Genomic DNA, 20,967 nt, shown 5'->3' on the forward strand with positions numbered 1-20,967 from the left:
GGGCCAATGGACAGAGCTTTCCTGGCAGTCTAGGCACCTCCTTCTTGGCACTTCTCCGGGAGTAAGGTCCTTAGTGCCATCAAGATGATCAGCTGTATAGAGGCAGGGAGGGGAAGGCAACCGTGGTGGCTTCCAGATGCAACTGACCTCCTGGTGATTGACAGGCAATAGGGACAGATCACAGAATGGACAGTGGCCCATGGAAGCTTGGGGAGTGCTGAACATTTTAAAGGGCGGGGGGAAGGGAATGGCAACAGCCACAGTGGGTGGCTCCTGACAGGCTGTTCTTGTAAGAGAAGGGCACTCGGCATCTTGAGGTCATCTTGAAATGATCACCACCCATGTGACCTCTCCTGGCCCTAGGATCTCCTACGTTTCTCGGGACAGACGGACATAGAAACAGCCTCCCTTGAAGGTCTACAGCTGGACCTGATATCAATCCTGTCCTTGGCTGGCCTTACTTAGAGGCCCCACCTTCTCCCTCCCTCCCAATCAGAGCCCACACTGAGCCAGCTCCCATGTTTACCAGGCCTCCATCGATCACAATTGCTCAGGAAAGATCCGTGAGCCACCTCGGCCACACCTGCCCTTTAACCCAGCTGCTCTGGCAGCCTATGAGCACTTCTGGTCTGGAGGCCAGAGGCCAGGTTTCTGTTATTCACAGTGTACTGGAGATCTGGACAGAAGGGCCAGCTGGAGTGGTGGCCGGCTGTAGAGATCAAAAGGGATCTGAGCTATAATGGGGTTCTAATCACAGCTCTACCCCTGGGTGGTGTTGTGCAAGTCTCTGACCCCTGAAAGCCTGCTCTGTCTGTTGCTTTGTCTGCCGAAGACTTGGCAAGCTAGGATCTGCTCCCTGTTGGCTCAGCCCATAACTCTGAGAGCAGACTGTCACTTTAGATAGAAATGTCATCGGGAGCTTGGGAAGAAAGGTAATATGCCAACAGAAAGGACTGGGCGGGAAAAAAATCAGGGTGAAGGGAGTTGGGTGTGCAGGGTGTGTTAGTATGTGTGCATGTCTGAGTATGTGCGTGTGAACGAGTGTGTGTGTGAATGAGTATGAGTGTGTGTGTGTGTGTGTGTCTGTGTGTGAATGAGTATGAGTGTGTATGTGTAAGTATTGTGTGTGTCTGTGTGTGAATGAGTATGAGTGTGTGTGTGTGAGTATTGTGTGTGTCTGTGTGTGAATGAGTATGTGTGTGTGTGAGTATTGTGTGTGTCTGTGTGTGAATGAGTACGAGTGTGTGTGTGTGTGTGTGTGTGTGTGTGTATGTGTGTATGTGTGTTAACAGTCCTCTTCTTCTCTCACCAGGTTTTTACCTCTCACTGTCCTGCCTTACCTTACAGGGTCTCCCTCTCCAGTATGGACAGAAAGGTTACAGTCCATGAAGATGGGTGTCCTGTGGTCTCTTGGGTCCCTGAGGAGGGAGAGATGATGGACCAGAAAGACAAGGACCAGGTGAAGGATCGAGGCCAATGGACCAACAAGATGGAGTTCGTACTGTCAGTGGCGGGAGAGATCATTGGCTTAGGCAACGTCTGGAGGTTTCCCTATCTCTGCTACAAGAACGGGGGAGGTGAGTTCATGCTCAGGCAGTGTGGTGGGAAGTACGGTGCCAGCTGGGCTACTCCTTCCTTGGAAGTGTGGTCAAATGGAAGGGGGCGCAGCCATAAATCTGGAAGACTCCTGTTGGGTCCCACCTCCTTCTGTCCTCTCCAGTTTCCTTCCTTCTGGACTGGGGTGATATAATATCCAGGACTAGGTGAGATTTAAGTGAGGCAGTGAGCAGAAGCACGAGGCCTGGCTGTTTCAGCTTCTGCATCAGTCCCTGTGGATGATAACGGCTAGTGGGGTTCATTCATTGGTCCATCCACTCAGTTCTCGTGACCGCAGGCCTCTTGTGAGCCACGGCTCGGTTCTACACGCAAGAACATGTTCTACATGCACAGAACTCGGTCTGTGCTGCATCCTGATGAAGGCTGCAGATCACAGGCTAGAAACACACGTGGCGTGGTGTAGCGATGAGTGGAGTGACAGAGAGGAAAGGGAATGGGTCTCCTGGGCAGAATCTAAGCAGACATGAGACTGTGGAAGTGTCACTGGTGGGATTCATTCTTGGGTCTGGAAGCTGGTTCTTCCTGCACAAGTGACTTATTGTTATCATAAATGTCAGCACCTGCTCCAGGAAGAGAAAACACTCTTAGAGACAACCAGTGTTTAGAAAAGCCTTCTAAACCCCTTTTTAAAAAATGTATCCTGGTAAATATCCAGTAGGTATGTCCAACCTTTGGGCATGGGTTTGGCATTGGTGGAGGCGACCTCTTGTGAGTCAAAAATATTTTTTAAAAGAAGTTGCATCTGCATTAAGAGTTACATGGCCTTTTCAGACCACTCCCTTAACAGGACGGTCTAACGTGTTAACGTGAGCTGAAAGTTGGGGCTGGATCCTGTAACTAGAACTGTCCTTTTTTATGCGAGAAGATTGAACGCTGTGGGTTTTGACATCAAAATGGTTCTGGAAGTGTTCTCCCAAGGCTACCAGGGGCTGACTCTGACTAGGAAGGTGGGCTCTCGCCTCAACCCTTTCCTCTCCTCTTTAACCCTTTCCTCTCCTCTTTAACAAGAGAGGCTACTCAAGGCCTGGGCTCCCACCTTGGAGTCACTGGTTTTAGGGATTCTAGAAAAAATAACAAGAAGGACCAGGGTTTAGTTCTTTACTTATTCCAGACAAGCTGGGAATAGATTTATATGAGAATGTGACGTCATAGGTGAACCCAAATGTCATTGTTTTGCTTTAGGCTAGAAGAGTTCTAACTCCTTGTGGTAATAAGATTCACCTCCCTCTGACTGCTGGCCTTACTTGATAGGAGTTCATCCTTTATTAAAATACATAGACAGATTCATTGATTATTCGTTAATGAACACAGCCCTACAGAAAGAATAGCCTTTCAAAAGAGTAGAGAAATAAGAGGGAGTTAGTACGAGGTCATCTCTGGATGTGAGAGAGTGGAGTCCCTTAACTGAAGCATCCTTAAGAAATGCTTCATCCCAGACAGAGCCTTCTGTACATCTTATTGCTGACTCTGAGGTCCAGGGAAGAGCCAGCAGCCAGGCTAAAGCAGGCCGGAGCAGAGGAAGGGAGAGTCTGAAATAACCTCATGCTGAGTCCCCAGTGGCTAAGGTCCCCGCGGACAGTGTCAGGCTGCCTCTGCACACGGCTGGATACACAGCATTAGGCTGTGGCCAGGCACTGTTCCCAGGCTAGTGTTAGATCGGCCCGAGTGAAGCAGGACATTTGTAGCGTTGATGTGTTGGAAGCTCAGTAGAAAGCCATGTGCCAGGGATTCCCTGTCCCATACTCAGAACCAGCCTCCGTCCAGCCCCAGAGGGAAGGGCCTGTGAGCCCTGTGCCCCCATGGACTTCCTGTGATGGCTCCTCCTTCAAAGTGTGGAGTCTGTACACAAGGGGGGGCATTAGTTAGTCTTCATTTATTTAAACATTTTCTTTCAACTTTATTTTATTTTACACGAGTGACTATTTTGCCTGCATGTGTGTATATGCACTTCCTATGTGCCTGGTACACATGGAGGTCAGAAGAGGGTGTCCCTGGAAATGAACTCATGGATAGTCGTGATCTGCCGTGTGGGTGCTGAGAACTGAACCCAGGTCCTCTGCGAGAGCGGCGTATCTTTTAACAGCCGAGCCACCTCTCTCCAGCCCCGTTAGTTAGCCTTGAAAAGGGAATCATGACGCTGGCTATGGCACGAGTGAATTTGAAGGTACATCCAATGAAGCAAGTGTAACAGGATAAATGTTACGGTTCCGTTCACGTATTACATGTGAGATGCCCAGAGTAGGCGATTCAGAGAGACAGGAAGTAGGATGTCATCCACGAGGGCAGAAGAGGCAGAGCTCATCTTTAATGCATACGGAGTTTCAGCTTAGGATGGTGATAAAACTCTGGAAGCAGATGCACAGCACCGGAAACACTTTAGTGCTATGGGGGCGTCCACTTATGAAAAATGTATAGACTTACACTGTGTAGACTTTAACATGTACATATACACCAGGAAACGAGGAATTCCTCAGCAATTACGCCTAACAAAATCTGTACGGAGGAGCGAAATTGGAAAAGTGTGTTAGGAAGAGGGCGTTTATCACTGTAACGAACAAAACTAAGCACAAATCTGAAAGTCCAGTGTTAAAATATCAACAAAATTCCGTCCCCCGCACTAGAACATTCTACGGGTGCTGAAATGGTGTCATGTATTTGTCGACACGAAGAGGCTTGTGATATGAATTTTAAAGCGGTGGTTGAATAACATATTGTAATTTTTGTGAAGAAGAAATGTGTGTGCTCACAAGGAATCTAGAGAGAGGGGGCCAGCCTGTAATCCCAGTACTTGGGTCGCTGAGGCAGGAACACCCCAGGATCAGGGCCAGATGGATGACATAGTGAGATCTTAGCTAAGGATAGAACCAAGCAGATTCTGAAGGAGGTGCTGGGGTACAGTTCCATGGCTAAGCACTTGCCCGCTGTGCACTGGAGACCCTGGGTTGTCATCCTACTGTCAACCTGCAAAAGATGGGGAGGGTGTGAGGAGGAAGGGAGGGAGGGAGGGTGGGAGGGAGGGAGGGAGGAATGGAAGGAGGGGAGCAGGCAGGCCAGCAGGCAGGGAAGCTTCTGGAAGGATATACCTACTCTGTGCTTTCTTCCCCTTTGGGCTCCCTGGTTTTCCTCCTCAGTGTGAGCGATGACATCAGAGTCACTATGGTGTAGCCATACGTAATAGTCAGGAGTGAGTGAAGCCTCAGGGTCAGGATACCTGGTATGGTGTGTTTGTTTCCACATCTATACCTTCGTTCTTGTGTTTTCAACCTGGCCTCAGTTTCTTTATCTGTAAAGGAGGATGAGAACAGTATCTCCTCTGTGGGAGGTTGACCTGTGAGGTGAAGCTCAGAAGAGGGTCCCACACAGAAAGCACCAACAAAGTGCCAAGCTGCAAAAGAAACAAGAATCCTCTCCCCAGGAGGGACCTTGGCAGCTTGGCAGGGTCTTGTAGGATTTGCTGCAGGGCGGGCAGACCAGACAGCCCCAGGGATTGGGAAAGTAACAATTGGTGAGAAAAGAATGCTCTTAAGCTGGCTTTGTCTGTTTGCTTCTAAAATGTAGCCATCTCCATAGTTTAATAAGCATATAGAATTATGCAGAGCACAATGCTTCCCTTTAAGACTAATACATGATTTGATTTGTAAAGCACAGTAAATAGTTCATTTATTTGAGCTTCCGTTTCAAGTGTCATTTCTTGTCCTCCAATGACTTTGTCTGACTTTTTGGGGGCCCATGTCAGGATCTTCTGCTGGGCACCCCTGCTAGCATAGGCGGGGCAGAGGGAGACCCTGTAGGTCTTGGGTGAGGTAAGAAATGAGGGCTGAGGGTAGAGATGCTGGAGGGGGGGGTTCACAGTCTGGGAGCAGCTGTGGCTCAGACTGTGCCTTTCTTTCCCTCTCAGGAGCCTTCTTCATCCCCTACTTCATCTTCTTCTTCAGCTGTGGTATCCCAGTGTTCTTCCTGGAGGTGGCACTGGGTCAGTATAGCAGCCAGGGGAGTGTTACTGCTTGGAGGAAGATCTGTCCCCTTCTCCAAGGTGAGTGTCACCCTCCCCCTTTCTGCCCTTGGACCTACTGTCCTGCCCACCTCTACTCATCGTCAATGTTCTTGCTTCCCTGTTCCTAGGCTCACTGTCCATGCAGACTCACTCGCCAGACTCTCCTGCCCTGTGCTATGTGAAATCAGCCTCTTGAGGCTAAAATTTAGATGCCCAGGGAGAAGGGCGTGTCAAGAGAAACAGTATAGAATTCTAGGTACCAAACTAGACGTGGCTGTTGGAAGATGCAGCCAGGAATCTGAACCTTAACCTTCATCTGGTCCAAGGAAAGTAATGTCTCTCGTCTGACTTTATATCGTGACCCAAACAGGCTTCCAAAGACTTCACGGGCACAAGAATGCTGTTGCCGATGAGAGCCAGCATCTGTGGAACCCGGCTGTGTCAGTGTTCATGTGTGCACTTTGTGTGCATGCCATGACCCAGGCCTCCATGCCTCCCATGACCTCATTCCACAGATAAAGAAGGCTATTCACAGACAGTTTAAACCAGGGCTCCCTGAGCTCCTTTCCTCTTGCCTCTATTAGGGACAGCTTACTCTTCTCTGTAGATCTGTAGTGTGGACACAAGCAGCCGGGGTATCTTTTACCAGCTTCCCTTAGTGGCTTAGCCAGTTCCGGGGCTGCAATAGAGGGCCCAAGGGGTTCCTTGGCTCTGAGAAACCCCTTACACCTCGGATGCAGAGAGGGCTCATCCTTCATGCTAGTCCGTAAAGGACTACCAGGGACCAGGCTGCCTGGGTTATTTGTCCAGAAAGGAAGCAAACTGAGTGTACCTGACAAGAACTGGGTACCCTGGCTACCTGACCAAAGACTGGGGAACGGCAAGGTTATTTGCAAACTATATCTCATGGGCCCTTAGCTGGCCTCTCATAGTATCCGGGAGCCCTCTAATAGGGCTATAGCCCAGCATAGCACTGTGGCTAAGGTCACTGTGAGGATTTCCCCAGCATGTTTCCACCGATGAGACCAGGTTCTAGCCACAGCCCCCGCGGCTTCCGATGCTCTTGCCCTGCTCCTTCTTGCTTTGCCACATTTCAATTTACAAGTGATGTATGATGGTGACAGTCAGGCAGGAAATGCTGGAGCTAGAGCTGGAGATGGGGACAGTGACAGACACAGAGGGGGAGGGGAGAAGCAAATGTTAGCCCTGCAACGGGACCATATGTAAGATAATGAATTTACCCATTTTCCTCAAGAAGATGAAACGGACTTTGGTGTAGGGGCACATGTGACTGACTCGCAGACCCTCTGTGAAACCCTTCTTTGCTTATGCCGATCTCTTTAGCTCTCTCTCTCTCTCTCTCTCTCTCTCTCTCTCTCTCTCTCTCTCTCTCCCCCCTTTCTCTCTCTCTCTCTCTCTGCTCCCACAGGCATTGGCATGGCATCTGTGGTCATCGAGTCTTATTTGAACATCTACTACATCATCATCCTTGCCTGGGCTCTCTTCTACCTGTTCAGCTCCTTCACCTGGGAGCTTCCCTGGACAACCTGCACCAACTCCTGGAACACAGGTATCTGTGTGTCAGCCCTGCCGTTGGGTCTTGCTCATGAGGTTGGTCCGTGGTAGCTGGTGCCAGAGCACATCGAAGACCGTGCCTTATAGCTGAACCCTGTGGGTTGTGCTTTCAGTTCTACGGGCTGACCCTTCTGGGTCGCCGTAGAGCAGCCATTCTTGGAAGCAGTGGGGCTGTCACACAGCTACAGCAGGCCTCCGTTTAGCAAATGTCACAGGGCACCTCTCACGTGTCAAACGCTGTCAATACTAGGTAAGGGCAGAAAGGACCCCACACTGTCTGGCTTGGCTGTGGTAGAAGTTGATGAATCAATGACGGGTAGAGAGAAACAGTATGGTAATTACAGAGTGACGGGAGAAAGAACGAGCCCATCTTGAGAACAGTATGGGGGAAGTTCAGTGCAAGGTCTAGGTTCTTTGTCCAGAGGTTGAAAAACCAGAGTGGCACAATGGGCAGGCCAGAGGCAGGCTACTGATGGGAGCTGCCCATGTGGGCTGCGCTTGTCTGTGGTCCATACTGGTCTAGAGGACTTCAGTGTATTCATAGGAATGGTCAGACTCACCAGGAACGAGAGCAGGGGACACAGGCTATACAGGGAGGAGGAGCAGGTCCCACTGATCTCCTGACTCCTGAGGAATCTCTTGGGCCTAGAAATGGTGAGATGGTCTGGTTGATAGGTCAGAGGGTGAGGGCAAAGGCATCTTTCCTCATCTGGTCCCTAACTGATAGACATTCCCAACCCTGTCCCCTACAGAACATTGCGTGGACTTTCTGAACTACTCATCGACCAGAGCCGCAAGCTACTCTGAGAACTTCACCTCACCAGTCATGGAATTCTGGGAGTAGGTCCTGGGCCTGGTTGTCATATGCCAGGGGCCCTAAGAGCACAGATGTCTGAATTATGCAAACTTGAACATCAGTGGTGCATGATTAAGACTCTGCATTCTTTCTACAACTACCTCTGCCCACTGGACGGATATCACTTAGGGATAAGGGAGCCTTCACACTCAGCCTTGATTACTACCTATACCTTCATACTCATCCCAAGCCTTCACATGTCTGCTTCTACTCTGTATCCACTCATTTTCATGGCTGTCTTCTTATGCCATCTCCATACCCCACTGCACCCGCACATCTGGTCCTCCGTCCACAGAGTCATAGAAAACACCTCTATTATCTTCTGGCAGCTGGCTGTGCGTTGCTCTTCTAAACCGCGTTCATTGGTATCCAGTTTGTAGCTTGACACTGACTAGCATCTGCACCATGCAGATGGGCTCACTATTCACTCTTCTGCATGATGATGTGCACCGCCATGCCTACAGGCCGTGTATACTGCCTGCTTTTCCTTGTGGTCTACTGTGTCCTCACACCGATTTACTCTGCACACATTCAGTACTCTCCTATCTGCCCATGCCCTCTCCCCTCCCCATTCTGGGTTATCTGAGCTCTCTCCTAGGCAAACATATCTCCACCCTCATCTTTAGATGGTAGCACACTTCCATCCCCTCCCTCTGGTCCTGTGTCATCTCTGACTTCCCTCCACATGCTTACATCTCCTCCTCCTCCTCTCCTCCTCCTCCTCCCTTCCTCCTCCTTCTCCTCCTCCTCCCCTCCTCTTCTTCCTCTTCTTCTTCTCCTCTGTCTGTCTCTGTCTGTCTCTGTCTGTCTCTGTCTGTCTCTGTCTGTCTCTGTCTGTCTCTGTCTCTCTGACTCTCTGTCTCTCTGTCTCTCTCTGTCTCTTTCTCTCTCTCTCTCTCTCTCTCTCTCTCTCTCTCTCTCTCTCTCTCTCTCTCTGTATCTCTCTTTCTATACAACAGAAAGACCTGAGTTAGACACAGATACCTGTGGGATTACAGTGGTTTAGTCTTCTAACAGCCAGGGGCACTCAGACCACAGGTGGGAGCACGGCATGACCATAGAGAGGTTGGGGAGGGCAGAGATGGGACAGCCCTAGAGAGTGTTATCTGTTGGGTCAGCTCTGAAACAGGAGATTTGGTGACAGAGGCAGATTGTCCCCTTTGGGTTTTGACTGGTTACTTATTTTTCCCAATCCCTTAGGAGACGGGTTTTGGGTATTACATCAGGCATCCATGACCTGGGGTCCCTGCGCTGGGAGCTGGCCCTGTGCCTCCTGCTCGCCTGGATCATCTGCTACTTCTGCATCTGGAAGGGAGTCAAGTCCACGGGCAAGGTAAGGTATCCTGTGTCCTTGTGAGTACTTACGGTCACACTTGAAAGAAGCCCTCTGGGAGCACAGAAAGAGCAGTTAGGAGATATATATTTATATAAGAGCAGGTGAAGTTGCAGGAACATGGGGATTTAGCTCAAAACAAGGGGAGACTCCCCCTCCACCCCAAGAGATTTCAAAAGATCTGTTTAATCTAAGTACTATTTAGAGCAAAATAAACTATAAGAGTCCCACTTTAGGAGATCATTGGTTTCCAAGCCATTAGCAATATGGGGGTGGGGGTGTTTCCTACTCTTCTTTGAATGTTTGTATCTGTGTATCTGTCTCCATAATGTATGACAGGGTCACATATTCTTATGACATGCCTGTTGTATTTAAATGGGTCATGACGAAGAGTTTCCATACAAATGAGCAAAGAGAACTGTCTTTGGGGGTAAGTGCCAATCAGTGAAGGGGCTTAAGTCAAGAATGGGCAGCACTGGGCTTGCTCTGTAGTGAGATTTCAGACCTGAGCTTCATTTCCAGTCTGGAGGACCGGGAATGATGTCTCCTACTTCTCAAAGACAAGATTGGCGGCCCCGAGTGTTCTGATTTAGCTAAGCTCCTAAGGGAGGAGAGGTTGATTTCAGCGTGGCTTTCCAGGGAGTGTAGTCACGGTGGCGAGTGTGGATCATGACTATGGTGGTAGGAACTTGCTGCTGCCGGTCATTACATGATGGTGACCAGGACGCAGAGAGTTTGGGTGGGAAGCAGAGCTGGGCTGAAACAATCTCCATCCTTGTCCAGAACTCCCACAACTTCCCAGCTTAGCACCACTAGCTAGGAACTAAATGTTCAACATGTGACCATGCTGGGGACATTTCACAACTCAGTGGTGATACTCCTTCTTCCCTGGGCTGTGGTCCAAAGGGGCCACAAAAGTAGAGATAAGAGTGATGGAGGTGGTAGTGGTACCCAGACAGACACAACGTGGTCAGGGCAGCATGGGATCCCCTTTCAGTCTCCAGGATGCTCACAGGCCGCCGCTGCTGCCTCAATTACAATCTGGATTGCCCACACATTGCCAGCAAACCCGGCCACCTCCCTCCTGGAGAGGCACCCACTTTCAGGGGCTTTGGGGAGGGCACCCAGGATGGTGGATGGAAGGGACCAGGTTCTGGACTTAAAGTCCTCTTTGAAAAGTTGTGGGCTGGGAGCTTCGTCCCCTCTCTGTCTTCTCCACTTGCCCTCTCCCCTCCTCCCCTCCCCGCTGATGTGTATCACACTCCGCCAGGGAGTAAGACCCGCTGGAATGTGTAACAGGAGGTGTGGAAAGGTTCATATGCTCACCGTCAGCTGACTGTATGAGCTCCCCGATGGCTGTGGGACAGGCAGGGGCAGGGCAGAATGACCACTGGGGACTCCCTAGCTCCCCGCTGCTGCCTCCGTGCACCCATGCCAGAGGTGGCTTTGCCTGCTTGCCTTTCAGGTTGTTTACTTCACAGCCACTTTTCCCTACCTGATGCTGATTATTCTTCTGATCCGGGGTGTTACCCTTCCTGGAGCCTACCAGGGCATCGTCTTCTACCTGAAGCCAGACTTGCTCCGCCTCAAGGACCCCCAGGTGGGCACCACAAGGGGATTGTTAATGGATACAAGTGCTTCTCAGACTATACGGAACTTTCAAAGCCTTCTATTGCTTTTCCTTTGGTTTAAGAGAAATAGATGTTAGCTAGCAAAGAACTACATATCGTAGAAGGACTGTTTGAAACACGAATGGAAGTCGCTTGAAATCCCACCACGCCATTAGCATATTAGTCTACTCCCTCTCCTCTCCCTCCCCACACCAGGCAGTGTGCATATATTAACACAACTGAGGTAATTTCATTTAGAAAAGCAGATCCTTTTGACGTAAATTATATTATGCACTTTTCCTTGCTATCAAATTCATCTTTAAATGTCATCTCAGTGCCTGTGTAATCTTCCCGCCAAACCTAATTTATTCAACAAAAATATCCCGAGGGCCTCTTCAGAGCTAGGTACTGCCTGGTGCTGGGGCCTAGCACAGTGGAGAAAATGAACCATCTCCCTGCCCTGCTGAACCCTGAGCCCTAGCCTCCGACACTGAGGTGATGTCCACTTTTAAATATACTTAATGTATCAGTCTCTGGGGGGGATTGTCAGGACACCATACCTACGGGCTCTCAGGTCTCTCCTTAGAAATGGATCAGTCTTTGTGTCTGACCCAAGCTCCTCTCACTACCAGGCTCACTAAAGCATCTCTAGATTGCTTATAACCGCCACCAACATCAGGGTTTTCTTTTGTTTTTGTTTTTTAAACAAATAGTTGCTCTATTGTGTCCATACCAGGGGACAGGGCAGTGCTAAGGAAAAAGTCGGTCATTGTTAGCATGGGTACAGTGTTTGTTTTCTGAATATTAGTCATCTGAGGGATTGGTTCAGCACCCCATCTCCCACCCCTGTCCCCCATCCCCAGCGTGTCCCTCACCAGCATGGGACTTAGGCCCGAGAGCTCCTAGGTCTGCACTGGGCTTTAAGAGTGCATCACTCTGCCCCGCCTTTTAAGCTACTTGTAAGGATTGAGCTTAGCTCCTTAGGCCACCTCCACCCCAGCCCCAGTTAGAATGTATTTTACTCGTTGGTAACTTTGTAGACTCAATAGTAGTGCTTTATGCTTTGTGTTATTTGCATTTCCGCTAAAGCTTGCCTGAGCTCCGGGTTGGTTTTTTGTTTTTTTGTTTTTTCTCCCACTAGGGAGCCTTGGTGGATTTCTTTATATTTTTAGGAGGTAGCCTGTGTACAGGTCACAGTTTGTAAGGTGCCATGGAGAGACACTGGCTGAATGAACGCCATGGACTCTTCGCTTTACCAGGTCTAGGTACCGCCTGGGTCTGTAGATGCCGCCTAGGAATGAAATAGCCCACGGGCACTCGATACTTCCTGAGTACCCCCAGAGCCAAAGGGGAAACCGGTCCTGCCTATGGGAAGGTGGCATCAAGAAGGAGGACAAGTTACAGGGCAGTAGGATGCAGGCACGATCTTGTGCAGAACATTAGGAGGTGGGCTGTGCTGTAGGGAGGAGCTGCGTTCTGCTAGCCACAGCTCTAGGCCTAGTTGCCTCTACCACTTTCTTGGGCCTCATGTAGGTGTGGATGGATGCGGGCACCCAGATCTTCTTTTCCTTTGCCATCTGCCAGGGGTGCCTCACGGCCCTGGGCAGCTACAACAAGTACCACAACAACTGCTACAGGTAAGAGCTGCCGGGGCGGCGAGGAGAGAAACCCCGCCTCCGCGGGAGCTACCACCCCCCCCCCCCGCCTCCACGGGAGCTGAGCAGGGCTGTGTGGACAACTTCCCAAGACCTGGCTTCTCTCCCTGGCTTTGCTCGTCTCTCTCCTCTTGCCTGACATCTGGTGTCTGTTTTGCTGGGGCCATATCACTCTCCCTGCTTCCTCATCTTTCTTTCCTGTCTTTCCATTTCTCTACCCCGTCTTCCTCCTTTACCTCCTTGACCTCCATCTTGGATTTGATCGCTCCTTCTTGGGTTGCCCTTTCTCTTCTCCTCTCTCTCTTTTCTTCCCCGTCTCTGACCTCACGTATCCCCACAGGGACTCCATCGCCCTCTGCTTCCTGAACAGTGCCACCAGCTTCGTGGCTGGTTTTGTTGTCTTCTCCATCCTGGGCTTCATGGCTCAGGAGCAGGGCGTGCCCATTTCTGAAGTGGCTGAGTCAGGTAAGGGACACTCTCCACGTGCCGCTTGGGACTCTAGGGAAGGAGCGTCAGAGAACAGACCCCTCCTTTAGAGAGGGGAGAGTCTCCAAAACAGAGCCAGGGACCTTTTTCTTTTTAGCTTGGGGTGTGTGTATGGGAAGTTGTGGGGCATAAACAAAGCTTTTAGAATTGTGGGAGAGCAGAGAGGGAGGGAGAAGAGAAGTAAGCAGAAGATGGGAAAGAGGGAGAGAATCAGATGAGAGAGAGAGAGAGAGAGAGAGAGAGAGAGAGAGAGAGAGAGAGAATGCGCATGCGCGCGGGCAAGTGTTCTAAGGAAGAGCACAGAGTTGTACTTGTTCCTTTTAAACAGCTCCATCCACTGACATGCCTACACACATAGGCACACAGAAGTGCTCACAAACATATACTCATGTGAACACTCAAAAATGCTCAACACCCACACAGATGTTCACAGACACACAGAGATACACATAGAAGATCATGGAAGTCCATGCTCAGATGTTCACCAGCGCACACAGATGCTCACAGAAGCACATGGATGAATTTAGTCATTTACAAAGAATCATATGTATAAACACACACACACACACACACACACACACACACACACACACTCAGACATTAGTAAATGAACACAGAAGCACGTAAAAATCACAGAAATCCACATTCACAGGTGCTCACGGATACACACAGATCCTCACATAAACTCAGGGCACATGTAGATGCTAACACTCGCAGAATCTCATAGACCCCACAGATGTTCACAGATACAGATGCCGACATAGACACCTGTAGACAGAGGCTCACAGCTGCACACAAACATTCACGGAAGATCACAAGTGCTCTCGGACAATAGCAGACACACATAGACATACATACACAGAAGCTCGCAGACACACACTGATGCTAGCAGCACACAGACGCTTGCAAACACTCATGGCACTCACAGGCATGTCAAGACGCCCACAGATGTCCCCAGGCACTCCTAGGTGCACATGGTGCTAAGGAGAGGGCTCCTTTTCAGGTAGTGAGTGGTCTGGAGCCCACCCAGCTGTGTTGTGTGCCTGGCAGGTCCTGGACTGGCTTTCATTGCCTTCCCCAAAGCAGTGACGATGATGCCTTTGTCCCAGCTGTGGTCCTGCCTCTTCTTCCTCATGCTCCTATTTCTAGGGCTGGACAGCCAGGTATGGCAATCTTGTCTGCAGTCCCTCACGCAGCTTCTGCTCCTCTTGGTGGCACTTTTCCTCACGCATCTTCTCCCTGACCATGGATCAGAGGCCTCACTCTGGTTCAAGCCTTTTGCCTGGTGGGTGTGAAAGGGCTACCACCATGCTCCACAGATGCTCATCCCCAGCCTCATGGTCCAGTCCCATTCTTCCTAGCCCTGGGGTGCAGAACCTCCCCTCTTTCAACCTTCCCTCCTGGGATTCCTTGAAGTGAAGTTGCAGTTGAGGGCACAACTGGCTTACCACTACCTCTGCTCCCCAGCATCAACACAGGCAAATAGGCCAGTGCACAGCAGGGTCATGTAGGGGCAGTGCCAGGCAAGCCTTGTGCCCTGACTGCACAGCTCTCTTTCCCCTACTCTCTTGGCCCACAGTTCGTCTGTATGGAGTGCCTGGTCACTGCTTCCATGGATATGTTTCCTCAGCAGCTCCGAAAGAGAGGCCGGCGCGAGCTGCTGATCCTCGCAGTTGCTATCGTGTGCTACTTGATGGGGCTCCTTCTGGTCACTGAGGTGAGAGGACAGCGTGGGGACCATTCTTTCCATCCGCCCAAGGGCTTACGTCCTCTGTGCTCCTCTAGTGGTGAGGTTGAAGGTCCCGCTCACTGGAACACTGGAATCGAAGTATTGTAATGAAGCCACACACACACACACACACACACACACACACACACACACACACACACACACACACACGCCTTAAGCACAAGGGGGACTCAATGGGGTTAGGTGACAGCTGTGTCTATCTATTTTGGTTTCTGTGACCGTGAATCTGCCTGTAACATCGGTTGGCACATTACTTTCTGTGTCCCTTTCCTCAGGCCAATTGGCCCCTAGGCACATTTCCTACTGTGACAGCAAGGAAGGCTGTTTCTGGTGCCTTTCCCAATTCAGCCTTTTTCTTGAGTTGGACAGACAGGTGTTCAGGCTAAGACCCTTCCTTAGGCTTACAATATTAGAGAGGACTGACACAACCCAAAAGGAATGGAGTGAGGGTACTAGTTCCACCAAGAGGGGATACTGGGCAATAAATAATACACTATCATAGGTCTCATACCCCCAGAACTTTGAGAGTATTAGAGATTATTGTGAGGCTGATGATAGTTCCTGATGGCAGAACCAGGCTGCGTGGACTCCTGGTAATTGTAAAACCTCTCTTCTGGGCAGAGCAAGGCAGGGCGGGGCCGGGCAGGGCAGGTCCAGGCAGGTGCTAGCCCAAGCTCAGCTCCCTTCTCCTCCGCAGGGTGGGATGTACATTTTCCAGCTCTTTGACTACTACGCCTCCAGCGGAATATGCCTACTCTTCCTCTCCTTGTTTGAGGTCATCTGCATTGGCTGGGTGTACGGTGAGTGGGTCAGGTGGCTACGGAACAAGATGCCCCAGGGCTGCTGAGGGCAGGCTCTGTCCAGGATGGGTGTCTTGGTTGGGATATCCTGATTCCTTTTCCTAGGACTGTCAGACGTACCCGGAGGCTCAATGCCTCTCTTAGACTTAAGTCAAAGACAAAACAGGCTTCCTCTATCAGTGAAATTCCAGTCAGAGGGTTCCTTTGGGGCCATTTGGCCTGACATTTTCCCCCATGTCCACCCTCAGATTCCTTCATTGTCTTTCCAACAGCCAAGCCACTTGTGCTGGCTTTGTTGAACACTGAGTGCTCCATGGACAGTCCTCATGCCTTCAAAACAGTTGTCCCCATTGCTATTGTGATAAGTGGCTTTCTTGCAGGGAGGTGATTCTGTCGTGTCTGGACTTCCAGGGATGGCTTAGGTCCCTCAACACTGATCCCTAAGTTGCAATCACAGTGCTCTAATGTCTAAGCCATTGTCATAATTAACAACAGCTGGGGGGGGGGGAGGCACTGCGCAGGTCGCATGGCATTTCACATTGGCCTTATGCAGTGGAAAGGCAGGCTCAGAACAGACACTCTTCAGCCTAAGCTTGCACAGCTACTAAATGGAGGTGCTATTTCCTGCCCAGGTCTGCAGGCTCCTCGGCAACAGGTGGGGACACAATGCTAATGTCACAAGGCCCAGAGCAGAGAGAATAAGTAGATGCTCATATTAGGGTCACAGAGGAAGCCTGATCAGGAAGGGTCTTACTTCACAACCTTGGTGTTCCTTTCCTGTCCTTGGAGCTGACTCTTCTTCCCACCCCAAGCATTAGACATCTGTCTAACGCTCTTGATCTCAAAGGCCCACATAAATTCATCAAGGAGGCAGACATTCTCCTGGCAGTATTGGTCTTGGAGCTTGGGCCTTTAGAAGTCAAAACTGTGGCCCCTTGAGGTTGGCATTCAAGTGTCAGTGGTCACTGGGCAGGCAGTGAGCATGGGTTAGAGGAATCCCCCATTCGTGGCCACCAGTGAATGGTTCTTCACATCCACGGAGACTGGTTCTGCCTGAAAGAGGGCCAGTGTGAACGTTGACACAAGCAAAGCCAGTCAATGCCTTCACTAAGTGCAACCCAACCTGGTAGCGCCCAATGTGAGGAATCCACAGCCCTGGAATCAGGAGCACTGTTCTTTCTATTCCTGGTATTTTCTGGCTTTTCTCCCCTCTGCCGTACAGGTCAGTAAAGATTTGCCAGGGCTGGCTCTTTAGGCCTGGATACTCCTGTGAGCACAGAACAGATGCTATTCACCCTTAGACCGGATAGCAGAGGCTGTTTCAGCAGCCTGTGGGGAGGTAGTAGCTTTTGCCACCACTGCTGCTGCTGCTCCTCTGAGGCCAGGCTGGACTCCTTCGTTCACCATGCTACCCTTTCTGTCACGGCTGGGACCTGGGGGAGGAGTGGGAGTCTTTCCCTCTGGTTCTTACCTTTTCTCTCACTCTGCTGGCTCAGGGGCGGATCGTTTCTATGACAACGTGGAGGACATGATTGGCTATCGGCCATGGCCCTTGGTGAAGATCTCTTGGCTCTTCCTGACCCCTGGTCTTTGCCTGGTACGCACTTACCCGCTGTGATGTCTCCCTCTTGTCTGCAGAAGACTTGGCATCTGAGAGCTCTTTGCAGCCTAAGCAGAGGAGCTGGTCCCAAACTCTTCCTTTTCTACTGGGCCTTTCCTCCATCCACATTCTGCTGCAGCCCTCTCTCACAGCCCCACTTATTCCGACAGGCCTCTTCCTGTCTGTCTTGAGCTTCTTAAACCTATGCTCGCCACCCGCATCAGACCCTGTGACCGATGGCTCAACAGAACCATCCTGTCTCTGATGCCCCTCAGTGTGGTTGGGTGCTCCTCTGTCCTTGGCTGTTGGTGCAACCAGGGAGGGACTCAGTGGGTGGCTCCTGTCTCACATCTGCCCCTCTCCCTTTTAGGCCACCTTCTTCTTCTCCTTGAGCAAGTATACACCTCTCAAATACAACAATGTCTACATATACCCTTCTTGGGGATACTCCATTGGATGGCTCTTGGCTTTTTCCTCCATGGCCTGTGTACCGCTCTTTATTATCATCACCCTCCTGAAGACCCAGGGCTCCTTCAAGAAGGTAGGTGGCCATGGATGTGGAGGGGACGCAGTGAAGAAGGCCCCCAAGGGAGTCTTAGGCCAGGATCATGTCAGCTGTCTAGATAGGAAAGCCCTGGGGTTGTATGGAGATCTTTGGGGCCTTAGGTTCATAGAATCTGACATCAGGTTGACCTTGAAGGCCAGCTAGCCAAGAGTAAAGTGCTTAATGGTTAATGCCATGTCTCATGGTCATGCGGTCATGGTGAGGTCAAGATTCCCAGTGCCCATCACCACAGCTACATTCAAGGCAGGAAAGGGGTGGGGGGAGTTGACACACCAAAAACTAACGTAATGATGTGACACTTAGATGACTGGGAAGATACTTAAAGGGGCATATAACAATAGTAATTAGAAGGGTAGTAATGAGAATTATAACGCTAACTTATCACTTGCCCTGTGCCAAGAACTGTGTCATATTACCTCCATTTTACAAATGAGGAGAGTGAGGGGACAGAGGGATGGAATTGCTACTCGAGTTACCTGGGATCGCCTAGGTTGTTCTAGTCAGAACTAGAGCTCAAGTTCATACTCTTAATTACGTCTCATTGTCTGTTCTTATCTCACCCACCCTGAGGTTAGCCCTGAGTGTCTGACTTTGTTTCTGGGGACATACCCACAGAGAGCCTCCTCCTGCCCACCCCAGTGCTTACTCCCTGCCTCTCTCACCCTTAGCGCCTTCAAAGACTCATCACGCCAGATCCCAGTCTGCCCCAGCCAGGGAGGCGTTCACCTCAGGATGGCTCCTCTGCTCAAAACTGTTCGACCTCTCCAGTCAAGCAAGAACTCATTGCCTGGGAGAAGGAGACGCATTTGTAGGGAGTGCCAGAGGCCAGGTAACTCCAGAGCCAGGAACCTGGTCAAGGCTAGCTCCTCCCAGGGTGAACCTCTCTTCCACCCTGTTGAGACCTCCCAGGTCTCTGGACACCCCTGCTGGTCTTCGTTTGGCTGGGACAGCCTGTCACCTACCAGTCCTTTCCAGATGTGCTCCAGGAATCTGTTTGCCAAGACTTTTGAACTCAATGTCCTGACTTTTTGGATTTAAAAAAATGAAGAATCAGAAAGGCAAAGTGATATTTTCAAGGTCATGCAGCCTTGCAGAGCCCAAGACCTTCCTTGGACTTGCTGCTCTCTGCTGAGGAGAACCTCCAGCCTCACCCCTGCAGCAGTTAACAAGCCTGTGTGGATCACCCGCTACTACACGAGTGCCTCTTCCTTGTCTCACTCCACTTCAGCTGTTGTGTGGGTGGGAGGTCACCTCATGCAGGGGCTTGGGACTGGGAACATACCTTGTTAAGTTCCCATCTAGCCTCTACCTACCAAACTTCTCTTGGATCTCTACCTTCTTTTCCTGGGTGGTAGGTCTGTAGGCAGGAATGTCGTCATCGTCGTCGTCGTCGTCGTCATCTTCTTCGTCGTCTTCTTCTTCTTCTTCTTCTTCTTCTTCTTCTTCTTCTTCTTCTTCTTCTTCTTCTTCTTCTTCTTCTTCTTCTTCTTCTTCTTCTTCTCCTTCTCCTTCTCCTTCTCCTTCTCCTTTTCTCCTTCTCCTTCTCCTTCTCCTCCTCCTCCTCTTCCTCCTCCTCCTTCTTCCTCTTCTTCTTCCTCTTCTCCTCCTCCTCCTTCTATTCCTCTTCTCTTTTCTTCTTCTTCCTTGCTCTTCCTCTCTCCCCCTCTCCTCTCTCCCTCTCCCCTCTCTCTTTCTGACTCTCCTCTTCTCCCTCCACCCTTCTCTCTTCTCCTTTCATCCCTCTCTCTCTCCCCCTCTCTCTCTATTTCTTCTCCTCTCCTTTCACCTATTCCCCCCCCCTCTCACACACACACACACACACACAAACACACACACACACACTTCATTCTTTTCCTTACCCTTTTTTTGGGGGGGGTCTGGTTCCTTCCCAACCATTCCTTCCCACTTGCTAAATCTTACAGCATAGCCTCTGGCTTCTGAGAATTTCAGGAAAGCAGGCTTCGGATGAGTTCATGGTAGGCTTTCAGAAGAGAAGGAAGGTGAGGGAATAGGGTCCCTAAGACTCCGTCCTGGGTACAGAACATTACTCCCAAGAAAGAATGCATAGATAAATATCACCCAGAGTCCAGTTAGAGTGACGATCCATGGCCAGCCTCACCCGTGTGAGTTCCGTTCAGGTTGCCTCTGAGCCTTCCCACCTTCTTCTCTTGAGAAGGTGCATCTGTGGACTCCATGTACTTCAGTTGCTCTGGCTCCTGGCAGCCCTTCCTGTCTCCTTCTAGACTGTTATGTATACCTTGCTAATCCTCATTGGATCAGCTAGTGAGGAAAATAAGAGATCCAAGAGAGGAATTCTTAGAAACCCTGCCATTGAAGCTGGGTGCTGTGTTAAGAGTCCAGGCTCCTGCTTTGGGGTCAGTACAGAGCTCTTTTCTGCCCCCTTGTGGCAGAGGAAAGCAGAACTCCTTTTTAGAAAAAATATTTATTTATTTATTTATTTATTTATTTATTTATTTATTTATTTATTTATTTCTGACAAAGCCTAGAGAGCACCCTGGAAATCAGGTTTGGTGCCTCATTGGCGTCTGGACCATGGAAGTTAACTTCTGTGTGGACACTGGCTCATTTGTACTTTTCCGGTCTGTCCTTGGCCTCTCCTTTGTCTTCCCCTTCTTGGGTGCCTCCAGGGCTCTCTGACTCACTTGCTGTCCACCTCACTTTGAGGGACCAACAACCTTTGCTTCTGCCACTCTCTCTGCTCACATATCTAGCTCCCTGGTGACCGAATTCACATTTCTTCTTTGTTGATTTAGCTGCTCACTGAAGTAATGCTGGCCGATTGGATCTGACAAGAATGAAAAGCTTGTTAACCACCCATGGAGAGAGGTCAGAAGGACACATGAGCTCAGGAAACAAATGTAATCGGCAAAGCAGGTCTGGCAGGTCATGTAGGGGCTGAGACGAGCTGATGCCCCAGGGCCAGCATTCTGGTTCCACCTCCTGTGATAAGTGGGGTTGGGTCTCCCACCTGGTCTGAGGAGTCTATCTGTAGGTCACACAGGAAAGCGCAGAGTTGCCCCAGACAGACTGGAGGCCAAAGCCTGAGTCAGATCTATCTGCAAGAGCAGTGTTCAGTACCATTGCTCTGACAAGAGTCTGCCAGGA

General features: G+C 50.3%; 1 protein-coding gene across 1 annotated transcript; it reads left to right on the plus strand.

The window, feature by feature from the left end:
• Window positions 1-662: 662 nt before the first annotated feature.
• Window positions 663-19,023, plus strand: Slc6a12 (solute carrier family 6 member 12). Its single transcript, NM_017335.1, is given in 15 exon segments — window positions 663-932; window positions 1,348-1,577; window positions 5,516-5,650; window positions 7,041-7,181; window positions 7,939-8,026; window positions 9,243-9,375; window positions 10,841-10,975; window positions 12,519-12,622; window positions 12,981-13,105; window positions 14,177-14,289; window positions 14,706-14,843; window positions 15,574-15,676; window positions 17,173-17,273; window positions 17,647-17,817; window positions 18,510-19,023. Coding segments are annotated over 15 exon segments (1,887 nt in total). The 5' UTR covers window positions 663-906; the 3' UTR covers window positions 18,654-19,023.
• The last annotated feature ends 1,944 nt before the right edge of the window (window positions 19,024-20,967 follow it).

This window comes from Rattus norvegicus, chromosome 4 (assembly GCF_021556685.1).
Source record: "Rattus norvegicus strain SHRSP/BbbUtx chromosome 4, alternate assembly SHRSP_T2T, whole genome shotgun sequence".
Lineage (NCBI taxonomy): Eukaryota > Metazoa > Chordata > Mammalia > Rodentia > Muridae > Rattus > Rattus norvegicus.